At 27.8% G+C, this 16,396-nt stretch overlaps 2 protein-coding genes across 2 annotated transcripts in view; one reads left to right on the forward strand and one right to left on the reverse strand.

Annotated features, from left to right (window-relative positions):
- The window catches only part of LOC142324884 (molecular chaperone MKKS-like), a 268,322-nt gene that overhangs the window by 33,262 nt on the left and 218,664 nt on the right, over positions 1–16,396 (forward strand). The gene's annotated exons all lie outside the window — the stretch shown is intronic.
- Positions 5,701–16,396, reverse strand: part of LOC142324885 (cyclin-dependent kinase-like 4) — an 87,504-nt gene continuing 76,808 nt past the window's right edge. The window contains exons 5-8 of the mRNA XM_075365968.1: positions 14,507–14,596; positions 12,970–13,118; positions 10,378–10,521; positions 5,701–5,942 (exon numbers count right to left, since the gene is read on the reverse strand). Of these exons, the coding sequence (XP_075222083.1) occupies positions 5,796–5,942; positions 10,378–10,521; positions 12,970–13,118; positions 14,507–14,596 (530 nt within the window). The 3' untranslated portion in view covers positions 5,701–5,795. The remainder of the gene's footprint in view (positions 5,943–10,377; positions 10,522–12,969; positions 13,119–14,506; positions 14,597–16,396) is intronic.

Here is a 16,396-nt window from a genome sequence, read left to right on the forward strand (position 1 = left end):
CCTACGGAATTTTGGTCTATAAAACGTTTAAATCATTGACAATAATTTAGTCTTTTGACATGATCTATAGGTTTCAGTTCTTGAACAACATTACTGTGTAGGTGAAAAGGTTCTGTGTTTTTTTTTTTTTTACAGCTTTATGTGTAGTAGCAAATCCAATATCCTGCTACTACGCTAACTTACTCATTGACTTTGATGGACTTTCAAGGCAGCTTCTGGTCATTTAGTTTAGGTTGTATTCTACTTTGATCATTATCTTCTACTTTGATCATTATCTTCTACTTTGATCATTATCTTCAACCGAGCCTGCCTGTTGCCTGAAATTTTTCAATTACAGTTTGAACTTCATTATGGTAAGGAACAGGAGAGTATTTGAAAACATTTGCTTCACTACATAGTATACTTTCACCTTCATGAAAGATGTATTCAATGAAAAAAATGCTTCCTCTATTGAAAGAACCATTACAGTTCTTGTAACTATTGATTCTTGAATAAACAAAACAACATGAAATGAAACAAAGTATGTTCAATCACAACTCAACAACTGATGTCGTGGTTTATAAACACCCATCGAACTCACAGGGCAACCAACCTAATGCCAAAAGAACAGAATGCATCACATAATTCTAAAGCATACTGCTCAGCAACTTTCTGAATGATCTGTATTTGGAGTTGATTATTTTAAGAGATGGTAGTATAAAAGAGTACGTAGCAACTAAATTTTGTTCATTAGAAACAACTAGGCTGTATATTTGTTGTAGTAGTATTGAGGTGTAAGAAACAAAAGGGAGAATTATACTATACTATATTTGAAAGCGTAATGTTATACAGTGCAGAGGTATGAATTCCAAAAAAAAAAAATTAAAGGTGAACTTGAATACAGTTTTGTAAGGATCACATTTTGAGGCGTTGTGGAATTTGAGTCTGCAGCATGTCTGGAATGACGAAATCAGAAGGAAAATCAGAATTAAAAAGTACTGCTAAGAATGAAATGGAGTGTAGAAGACTGAGTTTGTGGATAATAGATAATAATAATAATGAAGAGTGATGTTGGCAGCCAGAAATAAGAAGGAAAAGGAAGGTAAATGGAAATGAGATCCAGTAATTTGGAATGATTGGCTGTGTAAGTTAAAGTATAGAAGATAATTCAAAGAGGTTAAACAGGTGGTACATAATTGAAATATTAATTTTTTACTCTCTGAACTTTTTCCAGTGAAGATCATCTCTGTAATGACCGGTTCTGAATTTGATATATTATGTACAGAACCAGTAAATTGTACGTTACAACTTGATGATTTTCTACATCCAGAATGTTTCAGAGATTAGCATTCTGGAAATTGAAAATCATGAAGCAAGTGTAAACTCCCAAGGCTTTTTTTTATAAACTAAACTGGTTACTGTTCATCACCAAAATTAAACAATGCCAGATGCAGTTTAACCACATGTTACTGGCACTTTGCATTGCTGACCGTAGCAGTTAGCGGCATTAAAAAAAGAAAAATCAGCCTATTTATGTATTGAATAAGCAATACGCTGGACCCTCTTCAAACAAATTAAAATTTAGGATCAATACAAGACAGAAGAAATGAAAAGTCTAATCAAAACAGAGTCAAGCCTCTGTTCATTAGTAGTTCGGTTCTGTATTTTGCATAGATTTCACGGCAGAACTTAATGATATAAAAAATTACATATAAATATCTAATTGTGTTCCATTGCTGCATCAGGGATTTAAATGTACTGTTTAGGAAATGCTGTTAAAAACAGATTAAAGACAAAGTTCAGTTAATTAACCATATATTAAAACAAAATTATATATATAACACATACTTAACTTTATTTACATTTATCTACATTAAAGTTTATAAATAATATGATTAAAAAAAGTTATTATTAGTGATTGAGGTGTGAAGAAGAGAGGTTAACAGAGAACTGTTAAAAAACAAAGATATAAATTTTGTAAATGTGTTTGCCTACATGGACCATATAATATGACTGTTCTAAACACAAGCTGTGTTTAGATTACAAGGAATAATTTTTCTACACAAGATGACTGACTCCTCTAATTTTCTGGTCTTTTGAGAATGATTGTCTCCTGTTTGGACTTTTTTTTGTAAATAATAATAAAAGAAATATAACATTTATTATAATTGCAATATATACATATATATATTATTATTATTAAGAGATTGTTCTTAAGTTTGTCTTCTTTTGTTTCTTTTTAATTTCATCAACTTTTAGTAGTGGTATAGTATAATCCATTAATCAAATGTAACTGCTATAAAAAAGATTTGGGCACTGAATTTAATTAGTGACTCAGGGATTAAACAGTTCTAAAAAAAATGAATGTGTGTGTATATATATATAAACAAGTGCTGTTTTGAAAAAAAAAAGCTCAATATGTTTGTTAGGTGCCTTTATCAAACAATAGTGACCTGATATGAAAAAGTCTGTAATAAAAAAGTTATTCTCAAGAACGACAAGAATCTCACGTTAGGTGTATTAGTGAAGTGGTCTTCCATACCTTACAAAATGAAAGTGATATTCAGCCTTAAAAGGTGACATCTTCACTCTTTCAACAACTTAGACTAGATATATAGTTCATCATTTGTTTTAGAGAAAGCAACTCAACTCTGCCTATTGTAACAGGTTAGACTTTGTCTTCCTGTTTTGGATATAGACAATTAAAGGGCTGATTGAAATAGTATTAACATTTATATCTCCTTCCTTTTCCCAGCCATTAATCTGTCTCATTCGAGCCTGGCAATACAAAGATGTAATTTAAGTAAATTAAGTTGATGAACAGAGGAAGCATTGGTTATGGGACATGAATAGACAAAGCTAAGTTTTGGTAGAAGTATTTTATTAGTTTGCATTTATATTTGTAAAGAAGGAAATGTAGATAATTTCTGGCCCATACCTCAACTCTTCTTATTTTATATATAATTTTTCTATTTTAAAATTTCTTTTTTTATTTTTAATTGGTAGCTTGTGGTAATTTTCAAAACAGGTTATTCTAAGGGATAACCTAATTTTCGATCATATGGGGGCTGTAGCTATGTTTTTTAATTAAGTTTAAATGGTTATATTTTTTTAGCTTACAATTAGTTTATAGTTTGTAGTAATACTGTAACATTTCTTTTTTGTATTCAATTGGAACGAAACTGTTATTATTTCCAGCACATCATATGATTCAAGCAATCCATCACGTATGCAATAAATTCAATTGCAGATGTTGTAGGATAATTATTTTATAATATTTTGCTTATTTAAAAAAGCAGACATCCAGTTTTCATAACTATAAATAATACTGAAAAATTCTAAAAGTAATACTGATAGTTAATACGGTAGGAAGTTTGGAGTTGTATAATACTTATTTGATGTTCTTTAAAGCTGTTCATGGCAGTTACTCAAGTACTTGGCTATAATTGTAGCTGAATTTGTGATGAAACACTTATGAATTTCTGGGTACTATTATCAGGAACTGATCATTCATCTTCGTAAAATCATATTGGTTATTGAATTTCATAAAAAGTAGAATAACCTGTTTAAAATTTATATTATTCAAATGTTTTTTTTAAGTTTAGTTACATTTTGAATCAAATAAATATAATTTTACTTCATTCCAAAATAGCTGCTATTAATTGTAGTGAGAACATCTCTTGTGTAATCCAACAGTTAGAACTTCTGTATTCAAGTTTTATAAAAACTGTATTGTGATGCTGCAGAGCCATTTTCAAATACATTTAAATGTGGAATACAGTTTAAATGTCTACTATTTTACCTTAAAACTGCATTGAATGTGTTTCTATTTTAAGATTGAAATCTATCAATGTATACCTATTCTTTTTGCTTTCATGAACTTTCATGAATTGTATGTAATCTATGTTGTAAGTACTGCAGTACAGTATGTTATTTATTTCAGAGTATTTGATTCTTGAAGATGTATTAAATTTTGTAATTTTAATGTGCAGTTAAAACCAAAATATATGTGACGAAAATATTTTGTTTGTGATATACAGTTTTTAATTTTACTGGCATATATACTAGTAAAAGCAAAATAAGAATGTGAAAATGAAAATTATAACTCAATAGTATGCAGAATGAAAAATATTGCAGTAAAAGTAGTAAACAAATTGAAGTACGTAATATAAAAAAAAAAAAAAATTATGTTACCCAATATATGTAGGCCAACTTATCATGTTCTGTTTAATTTTTATTTTTAATACATCTAGATTGAGCCAGTGGTAGTTACACACTACAATTTGCTTTAAAACAATTCTGTACTGTACAAAGAGCACTTAGCAAAAAAAAAAAAAAAATATGGCTATGACAATTTTCTGGGTGGATATAAATAACATTTTTTATTTGTCACATCAAATTTATAATGTATAGATGTAGATATTTTAAGTGATTAATTTTAGTACACTTTTGATTACCTGGGCTTTCACAAAATATTATTTAACATTAGAAAATAAAATTCAAAACAATGAGTGAAAAGTAACTGTGTTTTTGAAAACCAACTGAAAAATTGGATAAAATAACTGAATCAAATAAATAGTAATATCCTGTGTTCATGACTTTTGTGGTACTGTCTGAACATTTGAATCTTTTAAAAACACCTAGTTCAATTAGAAGAAAATTCTATTGTAGTTTTACTGCTGCATATTACATACATTTTTGTTTGCATATGTAACGACTATTTATAAAAAAATAAATTCAGTTAAGTTTATGAACAAAAATTTTCATTATTTACTGTGTTGAATATTTCAGATTGTGTGTAAATAATAATGAAATTTAGTATTAATGTAATAATAATACATTGTTATAAACAATAGCAATTACATTGTAGATAAAATTATTGCTATTCTGATGTGTCTGAAATGATTAACAATCTACTATATTCTATATCTCATCTTCTTTGTAATAGAAATTGATCATAAATATGTTGGACCTTAGATATTGAAATACAGTGTGCAGAAAATATTTATCAGAATAGAAAAATAAACTTATTTCATAATTTACATTATTTCAGTAGTTTTGTATTCTACGGTAGTAACTTGAAAATAACTATGTTAAAAGTCTAGAGAAAGTAATGAAACTTCATCATTGTAACTCCAAAAATAACAAGAAATAATAAAGTAAAATGACTATTTACTGTTCTAATGAAAAAAGCAAGAACAAAGAACAAATACATGACTGATAGAAAGGGAGAGGTGAGGAGTAGGTAGTGTGAAAAAATGAGTGATATGTCAACAGATTTCAGTCTTGGTATGGTTTATATTAACCAATGAGGTTTTATCAGCTGTGGAATGGTTAACATGGGATTAACAAGATTTTATTACTGGATTTACATCCTGATCTGAGGCAGAATAATAATTAAAAGTAATATTATAATTTGACAAAACTTATTATTGAATTGCTTGAATAAAATAGTGGGAATTAGGATTGATGCAGTTGTCATCTTCCCTTCTCCATCATTGTCTCTAATTTATTTTCATCTATTTACATTACAGAAAATGTATTAAAATTAATAACTAATATAAGTAAATTTATAAATATAAAAATGAATGAATTTACATAAATATTAAATTAGTAGAAGCGTTTTCTTTTTTAAATACAAGTATTAAGTCATTCATAATTATTTTTTTCAACTTGTGTCCATTTTGAAGAATTGTTTTACAAGTTAAATTAATTTGAGCGTTGTTATTATTAAACAGTTTTACAAATTTGTATTGTTTTTAAGTTATCAAAAATCTGTAATAACTTAGATATAGAACTTATTACCTAGGTATATGTCATATATCAGGAAGATGTTCTACTGTTTGAGTTGTACGAAGTGTATTATTAGGTGCTTGTAGGTTGCGGCTGTATTCTGGACTGGGACCATTACTAGGAAGTTGTGGTAGCAGTGATGATGGCAAAGCTGTGCTGTAGCTTGAATTCTGCAATAATTTAAACATACTTTAAAAAAATAAGTAAAATTTATTATTAAACTGTATATTTAATATTACTTGATCTAGTTGTAATATATAATATTTTATTTTAATAAAAGGCTAATTGGAATGACTTTGATTTTAAAATAAATAATCTTTCTTTTAGTCCTTTAAATAATTACGATATTTAAAAACGTTTTATAATTATAATTATTATTCTGTTCTGTGTAAACTTTCCAAATTACAGAACTTATGGTTATTTTACATTTATATGGCTGCTTTATGTGTGAAATAGTGCTGAAGATGTGTGACTGCAACATAAGTTATCAAATCATTTATAAAGTAACTATTGGTTCTGTTACTGGAGATTTTTATTAGTATAGTATAGTACAGTTAAAGCAATGGTGAACGCGTCTTTGCAAATCTGCTGATTTGGAAGTTGAGAGTTACAGCGCTCAAGTTCCAGTAAAGGCAGTTATTTTTATACGGATTTGAATACTAGACAGTGGATACTGGTGTTCTTTAGTGGTTGGGTTTCAATTAACCACACATCTCAGAAATGACTGTACAAGACTACACTTCACTTACACTCATACATATCATCCTCATTCATCCTTTGAAGTAATACCTGATGGTAATTCCCAAAGGCTAAACAGGCAAAAGGAAGATCAGTTTGGTGAAAAGTTTGCTTTTTTATTTAATTTTAAGAAAAAATGCTAACATTTTGTAAATGTGCTTGGAAGATCTGGTATAATATATATAGCACTACATGCAGTTTAAATTACATTTGCACTATGTATTTAAAAAGGCCTCATATAATTTTTTTTAGTTGATTTCTTTAGTTTTATTTCCATAATTTGAGCTACTCTTTTAAACATAATAAGGAATTGTGTATGATGCAATACAATCATTTTGCCTGTTAGTGCTAATCTTAAAGGGATGAGATATTTTATCATCATTTTAATATTTTCAAAATTTATATTATATTCTTTACTGTAAAATGTTGAAATTATTTGCAAATAATTTTTGAAGTTAATTGAATAAAATTTTATTAATCTATTGTTAATTTGAACTAACAACACTAATCTAATTATAAAGGCTTAAAGTGAATTTTTTTATTGTGCAGATTTTTGTGTTTGCAGATAGCCTATACGTGCATGTCTTACAATTAAAAACAAAGTATGCAATGATAGATAATCTAATGATAAATTTCTACAGTGATACAAATACTAAATTAGGCATTTGAATACTTTATTAGTATATAATGAGAAACCTGTTTCCTGTTACATCTGAAAGTATTTTTTTGATAAATGTATCATTACGAGTACATTACATAGTTCTAGTCATTTATTTTCTGAGGTTAGGTGGAAGGAAATTAATGATCAAATTATTTTAAGATGTTAACTGTTATTTTACTTTGGTGTAGATGTTGAAACTAGTAAATTAACTAGCTAAGGTTTGTGATGCAATTGTCTTTGAGAAGTCATTGCTCTAAAACTGTTATATAAAAACATACTAGTAGCTCCTGAGTACATTCATGATGAAAAATTGCTTAGATATCTGTAAATTGTTATTAATCATACCAGTTAATTTGAGTTAATTAACTATTAGGTAGAGGAGGTTATATTTTTATTATGAATTTGTTGTGAAAGTATATTGGTTTAATGCACATTTGTATACAATGACCATTTTATAATTGATTTCTCATAGCTGTTGAAAATAAACTTGATACCTGTTGTCAAAACAACTTAGCACAACTGCATTATTACCACCAATGTATAATCTCATCTTATTAATTCTTATCTGCCATTCATTATGTTCAATATTTGTAAAGCTGTATTTGATAAAAATCATTTATTTCTGCCACCTGTGAGATATGTGGTAAGATTAATGTTTTGCTAGCAAAAGGGTATATTACAGTGCTATTGAGATCCATCAATAATTGTACTGATTTATGGGAGTAATACTATTAATGACAGGACTTTGAGATATTGGTGATGGAAATTAAGAGCCCACTGGTGCCAGAAATTTTGAAAGGTAGTTAGCGTTTTGAAAAGGAAAGGGAATTTTTCTGACAGAATTCATGGGTTGTGGAACCAAAATAATGCTAGAATTTTATTGTGAAATATTAAAGAGGGTTTAAATGTAAACTGCATAGGATGCTCATGATAGGTGTTGTATTTCTGCATGACATTGCATGCAGCCAATCAAGTGACATCACTTGATTGGCTGTTTAAAGGCGTTGTTTGATTTATTTATTACAATTAAGGGTGTATTTTTTGGTTAATTTACTTCGTTTCATGTGGGAGATTTTTTTACCAATACATTACAGCCTGGAATTGGGATAAAGATTACAATTTGGAGGTCCAGCTGCTACCCAAATCTTTGGAACTAATGAGAAGTTCATGAATAGGCTTAATAACTTGGTGATATTCTAATAGCAGAGTTCTCAGTGATGGTCTGATGCTATAGTGACAAAGTGATTGTGTGAATTCAACTACACTGAGGAGGAGTAGTGCATCTAAATTTCTTATAAGTAAATTTCTTTTTATACCAGCAGATCAGAATTCAGGATGGAATAAACACCTGAATTTTAGATGCCTTTTTATTTAGAATACTTGAATAATATGTAAGATTAAATGCTTCTTGATACAGGAGGTGATTCAACAAACAGATTTCTGATGTAAAATTTAGTTTCCTTGCTTGCATTTAATAAAAAAGTAAATTTAAAATACAACATTAAATTACATTTTGCAAATGTTTACTGATATATTTTCTGTCAATAAAGGAATTTAATGCTAAATCCTTTATTCAAATTCGTTCAGTTTTTCAATGCAGATTTTTTATTAATGTAAAATTTTTCTTAAGTGCTACTGATTTATATTTGTGTCATCCATAGTATTAAATGTAGAGTAGAAACTGATACCAGTTATGGTATGGAGTTTATAAAATCATATTGTGTTACGTGTCATCACAAAATTTCTTAACAGATATCAGTTAAATGAAATATCCGAAGTTAATTACTTTGTAATGGAACTTAATTGCTTCTTTGCATCTTAACCACTACTCATGGATTTTCAATATCATGCACTGATATCTTTTGTATTCTTAAATGTTAATGTCTGTATTTTGTGTTTGTAATGATAATTTTAATTGCTTTAAGAAGTGTAAATTCTTTGACTGCTTCAATACCACAACCACAGAGGTGCCAGCCTCCGTGGCACAAGTGGTAGCATCTCGGCCTTTAGAGTTTAGAGAGGTTTTGATAGTGGCTTGGCTTTTCATCCAGAAGTCCTGGTTTCAAATCCTGGTCAAGCATGGCGTCTTTCATACACTACATTTCCAAGCTTCACGTTTATTTGTCAATATCATCAAGCAAAAAAAAAAGGCTAATCCACAGTGAGAACTTTTTGTTTGTTTTTTAATGGAATCTGAAGTTTTATCTATGATTAACACTCAGGTTCATTAGAAACACATTTCATTGGTGCATAATATTTTGAGTTTGGAGCAACAGGAATGGGTCGGTATGGGTTATAGAAGAGTTTATTTCCTGTATAAAAAAGTAAAAGCCTTTTTTGATAAGTTTTAATATTTTAATAAATTCTTTCATAGGTATTTTTGTATCATATTTGTTTTATTAGTTTTTTTTTATAGATAGAACTGGTTTTAAATATCCATGTTTGTTTAACAGCAGATGGAATAAACTGAGGTATTATTTTTTGTAATATTAGGCATCATAGACATTTTGATAATACATAATGCAGTTCTCTAAGTATTTAAATTTTAGATTTTTTTAAAACCTAATTAAAAACAAATTATTATACATGCCTTTGTACAGTCCATTTAATAACTAAATCAACAGTTTATTAATTTTTGTATTTCTAAAAGTGGAACCCGTAATTATTGGAAAATCGGTTGGATATACTTTCATATATATGAGTATGGAAATATTGCAGCTTACAATGAGCATAAAAGCCATATATATATATATATATATAACTTTTAAAACAACTGTAGTTTAAAATTTCTTATACTTAAATCATAGGTTACCTATCCTAATATAAACTTCTCTAGAAATTTAAATTTTTGGATTTTTTTACAGTTCTTTTGTTCAATATTTTAATCAGTAAAGAGCATTTTCATTGTGAATATTAAAGCTTTTCTTTGTGATTACATTATTTGCTATTCAGTTGTTAGTGTATTGGAAAAAAAGATGCGAAGAAACTACAGTTGTGTATAGAAATATCTATTTTTCCATTTTTATTTACTAAAATTCTAAAAATATATATGTAATAAAATATAATATATGGTTAATTATAAATATTTGATTACCATACTGATGTATTTATTTATTTAGTTATTTTAAATTTGGAAGTGGTTTTGTGGTATTTTAAGAAATTTTTGAGTAGGCTTCATTCAAATTCAGTAGCACTTTATTTATTACCCGTGATCTATCCCTGAGTTTTCTTAACTTTTCAAATTCTTCTAATTCCTTTTCTGGAATTTTGAAGTGGTAATTTTCAAAATAAGGATGTTTCCACAAATCTTCACAAGTCCATCGATTTCCTGGTTCTTTATCAACGCACCTCTGAAATAATAATAAATAAAAAATAATAATATGAATTACATAAAAATATAATAATAATAATAATTTATAAAACCATTTACTAACAACTTTTTAATATGTGTTAAAGAACTTTCAGATATCAAATCCATTTTCAGGAACTAAAAAAGAACTTAAAATAAAATAAAATCAACTCATTCATCATATGTAAGTTATTATGCAAAATGTAAAAATGTACAACAGTGTTTATCATGTTTTAAAAAAGTTCCACATAACAGTGGAAACTTTTATTGTGAGTGGACACTAAGTCGACATAATTTTTTAAAACATGACAACCACTGTTGTACATTTTTACATTTTACATAGCGACTTACATATGATGAATGAGTTTTTTTTTTTATTTTAAGAATAATATAAAAATTTTTTTTGAGTTCCTGAAGATGGGGATTTGATATCCAAAAGTACTTGAACACATAAAAAAGTTGTTGGTAAGTGGTATTATAAATTATTATTTTTGTATAATCATAACAACGGGCGATGTTTGATAAAATTGTTACAAAAACTATTAGATATTTCATGATAATTAAAATATCTCGATTAATATTTACAAAATGTGTTTATAAGAAGTGTAAAAATTTATTTTTGTTTTAATTTCATTCACCTTAAGAAAACAGTATCCTGGAAATAATGCACTTTTAAAAAGTAACTTATCGGTGATTTATTTCTGAGAATCTATTTTAATCAATTTCAGAAAAATGTAAATATACAATATTATGTTTCTATTAGAAAAAGGAAATCTGAATTTAGTATTAAAAATTAAATTTTCTTTAAATTTGTTTGCAGACATTTTTGTTTAAGATTATATTATAATAATTATAATATTCATTTGTATTTTGAAAAATTCTGTTAGAAGTATAGTGCATATGAAGGGTAATTATTAGAGAAAAATTAAAGGAAATGATTCTTGAAATTTTTAATTTAATGTTTTTCATTAATGTTTATTAAAAGAAATTCTATGTGCCTGCTCTATCAGTTCAAATCAGTTTAAAATAAAACTTAATAAAATCTTTTTCTATGGTTTTGTTAATACGTATTTTAATTATTTAACCCTGTATAACTAATGTTAACAAGCTTTATTTTCCCCTTCTCTCCCAAACTGGTCATACAGTTAAGTATAGCTCAGCCCGGGAGGATTAGTATAAAGGGGAACAAAGAAAAACCAAAAAATGTAATCCCTCTTATAACACTGTCTCAAGACTTACAATAATTCACTCACAGGTGTAGTAGAATATAAAAAATTTCCCAAGTCCTTGCTTGACTCGTTACAACTTTTGTCGAATCTTGTATAGCACAAAGACGAACAACTATTGTCTTCGAAAACTATTGTTCTCATTACCATAGTTAATGTATATAGTTTTTGAAGGAAAGTATTACTTTTCTTCAAAAGTAATTACTTTTCTTTTTTGGAGGGTGAAAATTTTCTTTTGAGGTATAAGGATATGAAAATACCATCCATGCATAAAATTTTAAGGTTCAAAAATCTTCAAAACTAGTAGATAAATTTAATTGAAATTTAGATATGCTGTAGTGGTGTATCTAAAGTTATGCATGTGAAAATTTGATAAAAATTAGTCAAGTCGTTATTGAGTTACACTCAATTTAAGACAACATGTTGACTCTGAAGTGGTGTATTTTTCATAACTTATGGAGTGAGTAGAAACTTGATGCTTTTTGTAGGGTCTATGTCTATTTGCTAATTGAACGTATGTGGTACCTTGTACTCTGAAAATCTGTACGTTTCTGGCTAATGTTTACCTTTAACTAAATTAATTAATAATTAGTTTATTAATTAATTAATTATTTTAATTAATAATTTTCTTGATTTAATAGAATTTTGATTTTGGTTTGAGTGTATTATTAAGGATATTTTTGGTGCATTCATATTATATTATTACTATTATTCTAGCATTTATATAATCACCATTTTTAGTGAAAAAAGAACTGAATTTAATTCAGATGAATATTATTAATATAACTTACATTGTAATTCAGTCATTCATTCATTTGTTAACTTAATTGTTCTCGCATAATTCATAAAATATTCAGTGCTATTGCTGCTTTTTTTTGTTGCGATTTCAGCTAATGTTATTACTTTATTTTTTGCAGACTCTATGTTTGTGAAATGCTTTTATGTGCTTATTGTAACTTTCAAATTGTATGATATGGTATGGTTTGTCTTTTGTTTTATTCTTAAAGCTACAGTATATGAGCTATTGTCTGAATCTTTGTTTATTTGTATTAGTATATTGTATTTTTTTTTTAATTTCTCTTATATATATTTTTTAATTTTGTGTAAGAATGAGTTAGTGTTACTTTTTGTATCCATTTATGTGTTTTAGCTATTTTTTTCATAACTAATTTCCACAGATTTATAAAATATTCTTTTTTGTTGATAAAGTCAGTTTTACTTACTTTAAGAAAGTCCAATACGTTTGGATCACTTTGTACTTGCTTTGGTAGTTTTTCTTCTAGTGGTTCTTCTGAATCCGGTGTTGGCAGTGTTATTCCAGCAAAAAATTCATTCATCTTAAAAATTTGCATGTGTCGAGGTGTTAAATCTCCTGTTAAACAAAGAACATATATTTATTTTTAATTTATCATTAAAGTTGTGTTTAATAATGACTATATAGTTTTTTTTTTTTTTTTTTTTTTTTGTAAAATTGACAATTTCAGTGTAAGAGCTATGTAAACAGTAGAATATGATTGTGAGGGGGAAAAGTGGATGATATGCAAAAATGAAGTAAATGTTTTACAGTCTGGAATCATAATTTAAAATTTTTCTTTAACAGGATGTGGCAGCTAAAAAATTTTAAAGGCAGTCGGAGATTATAAACTGAACATTTATAAAACTGCTATATGCACTATAACATGATCTAGTTTTTTTTTTTTTTAAGATTATGAACTATTTAGATATGGAATTGATGAGCATATATGATGTATATAACAAGTAATTTTTATAATATTAGGTTTGGGTAAGATAGTAAACTGCATCCCTTGCAATCTAATGTTACTGCAATACCTGGATTGTTTCAAGAGTATCAGTCTAATGCCATTTAATTTTTAATTAGATTACTGTTGGGATTTTTAATTGAATTTTTTTATATTGAGTGATACAAAAAATTATGGTTAAAGAATTATGATTTTTATTTCACTGAGATTCTTTGTGATATTTGTATGCATTAGCTTTGTAAATAAAAAATTAACAACAATCCAATTATATTTGAAGGTATGAGTTGTATACTTAAAACATTGTTAATTGAAAATTTCATATACTTGTTGATATGAAGGTTAGACATTATTAGGAAATTTGAGCTCTGGCTGCATTTTATATTTATAAAAGAAATAGTAGCAGTCAGTGATTCGGTTTTTGTGATTAAAAGGTGTGTATCAGGTACCAAAATAGATTGAAGACTTTTAACACAGTTCGATAAAAGTGTTTTGTCTCAACAGTCTTTATGAACGGATTAAAAAATTATACAGTAATTGTAGTTTTATGAAGAAGGCTCCTGATGCCATACAAGTAGTGGTGATGACACTGAATACATACTTGGTATGGTTCTGTAAGATTGACAATTAATGCTAGATGAAGTTGCAGATTGTTTGCAAATTACCCATATTTTTTTTTTTTAATTCTCTGAGAAAGTATTATCCAGAAAATATGAATAAATATGTAACAGAAGGTTTAGTTCTAAAATTTTTTATTTTAGTAAATTTGTAATATTTTTCTAGTCATATTACAGTGATGAAAATTCTATTAAAATTTTTGTTTTCTAGCTTAAATAACATTTCAATCCATTTATAGAGGGCATTTAATCAGTAATACTCAAATAGGCTATACCTAAATTAAGTGAAGGGTTTATTGTTGCTGGAAAATTTTCCTAAAACTTCAATAAATAGAAAACATGCTATAAGATTTTAACAGATCCATTTATATTTAGTTTTCTCTTACCCATTGTTTTACGTATGAGATAAAGCTGGTCTACATCCGATTTTCCTGGCCATAATGCTTCGCCTCTTATCAATTCAGCAAAAACACATCCTGCAATACATAAACAATTTAAACTTTTATTTTGTATTGCAGTTTCTCCCTTTATGGTTATTGTCAAACATATAAAATTAATGCTAGAATTTATTTTTATTTATAGTTTGTTTTAGAGTACTGTGTAATCATGTAAAATATTCTATGCTATATTATTATTATGTTTTGCAGTATGTATACTATTAATTATTTATAATTATAGTATTTATTACAGTATTTATAATTAATTTATAACTCTGATTAATGATTTAATTTTGAAGATGGACAATAGAATAACACATTTTCTAAACATATTCATACTCTGGATTTTGCAGATAATTAGTGATTTCTTATGGTTTTGACCTAAAATATAGAATAAAATAAGTAGTTTTTAGAAATGTGGGGTGAAAATCAATAAATTAGGGTAAAAAATCCTGTTTTTTATGTTTGACGTATAAATTTGTTAAATGGTTAATAAACACATGAAACCTTTAAACAAAACTTGTAGAGAATTTAATTCTGAAGAAAATAGTCTAAGATAAGTTGAATAAAACAAAGAAAAATTAGAAAAATTCAAATTTTATTTAGAAACAGTACCATGGACCAAAGTGCATTAAATGTATCAGTTTATAATAAATGTTCAAAAATGAGCTCGCCATTTCTTGACATGCTTCTGCATTGCTGTTGCCCTTTTTAGTTCTTCAGGGCTGTTCCCTTAAGTTTCTGAGCTGCATCCATATACTTCATTTATGAGATAATTAATTCTTCACGAGAATGTATTTTTGTTTTGTATACAATATTTTTCATGCATCCCTAGACGCAAAACTCTAAAGGTGTTAGTTCAGGCGATCTTGGTGACCAGGAATGTGAACCTCCATTTCTAAGGGAAATGATGAATTAAGTGAGTGGAAACGGCACAAGAGAAATGGGGAGGCGGGCGTGCCTTCTTGCTGGAAGTATACTTTATGTCTCAGCGTTAGAAGAACATCTTCAAGCAGCTGTGGCAATTCTTCTTGAAGAAAGTGTAAGTAGACCTCAGCATTTAAATGGCCAGGCAATATGAATGGTCTAAACAGCTGATTACAAAGAAGGCCGCACCATATATTAACACTAAATTGGTGTTGAAAATTTTCTTCCATCATTTCATGAGGATTTACTTCTGCCCATTGCATAAGTTATTGATGCTATCTCGAGTGAAATTTTCCTCGTCTGTAAACAAAACATATTTGTCATTTTGTATTCTACCAGAATACAAAATTTAATACCAGAATTTCATATTTCATCAGAACTCCAAGTGAAGCGGATGGTCTCCTGGGCATAGATGTTGAATTGGCTGTTTATAATAAGGATAAAACTTGTTTTGTTTAAGTTTCCTCCATACTATCGAATGCTAAACTCCAATCTGCGTAGAAGAACGTCTTGTACTGATGCCTGGACTGCATCAATAATAGCTTCATGTTGGACAGGTTGTTTGTAGCTGATAGGTAGTGAACCTGTTTCCTAAAGATTGCGAAAACTCGTGCTAATTGTTTTGAGATCTAGAATCCTGCGATTCAGAAAATGTATTTCATATTACTGCAGCAGCTGTAGAATTACAATTACACACACCCAAAATTAATACGATATAAGGATATTCTTCTGTTGTAAATAAGTACAGCATTAGTTCAACGGAAAACCGATCACGTTCAAACTAAAATTCATAGAAAACCTTTGCTAACGACAGCACAGTTCACAGTACCCAGTATACTTAGTGTACCTTACAGAATGATTTAAACACTAATACAGTATTGTACATTGTTAATCAACTGTTGTTATTTTATT

Source organism: Lycorma delicatula, chromosome 5 (assembly GCF_047948215.1).
Source record: "Lycorma delicatula isolate Av1 chromosome 5, ASM4794821v1, whole genome shotgun sequence".
Taxonomy (NCBI): domain Eukaryota; kingdom Metazoa; phylum Arthropoda; class Insecta; order Hemiptera; family Fulgoridae; genus Lycorma; species Lycorma delicatula.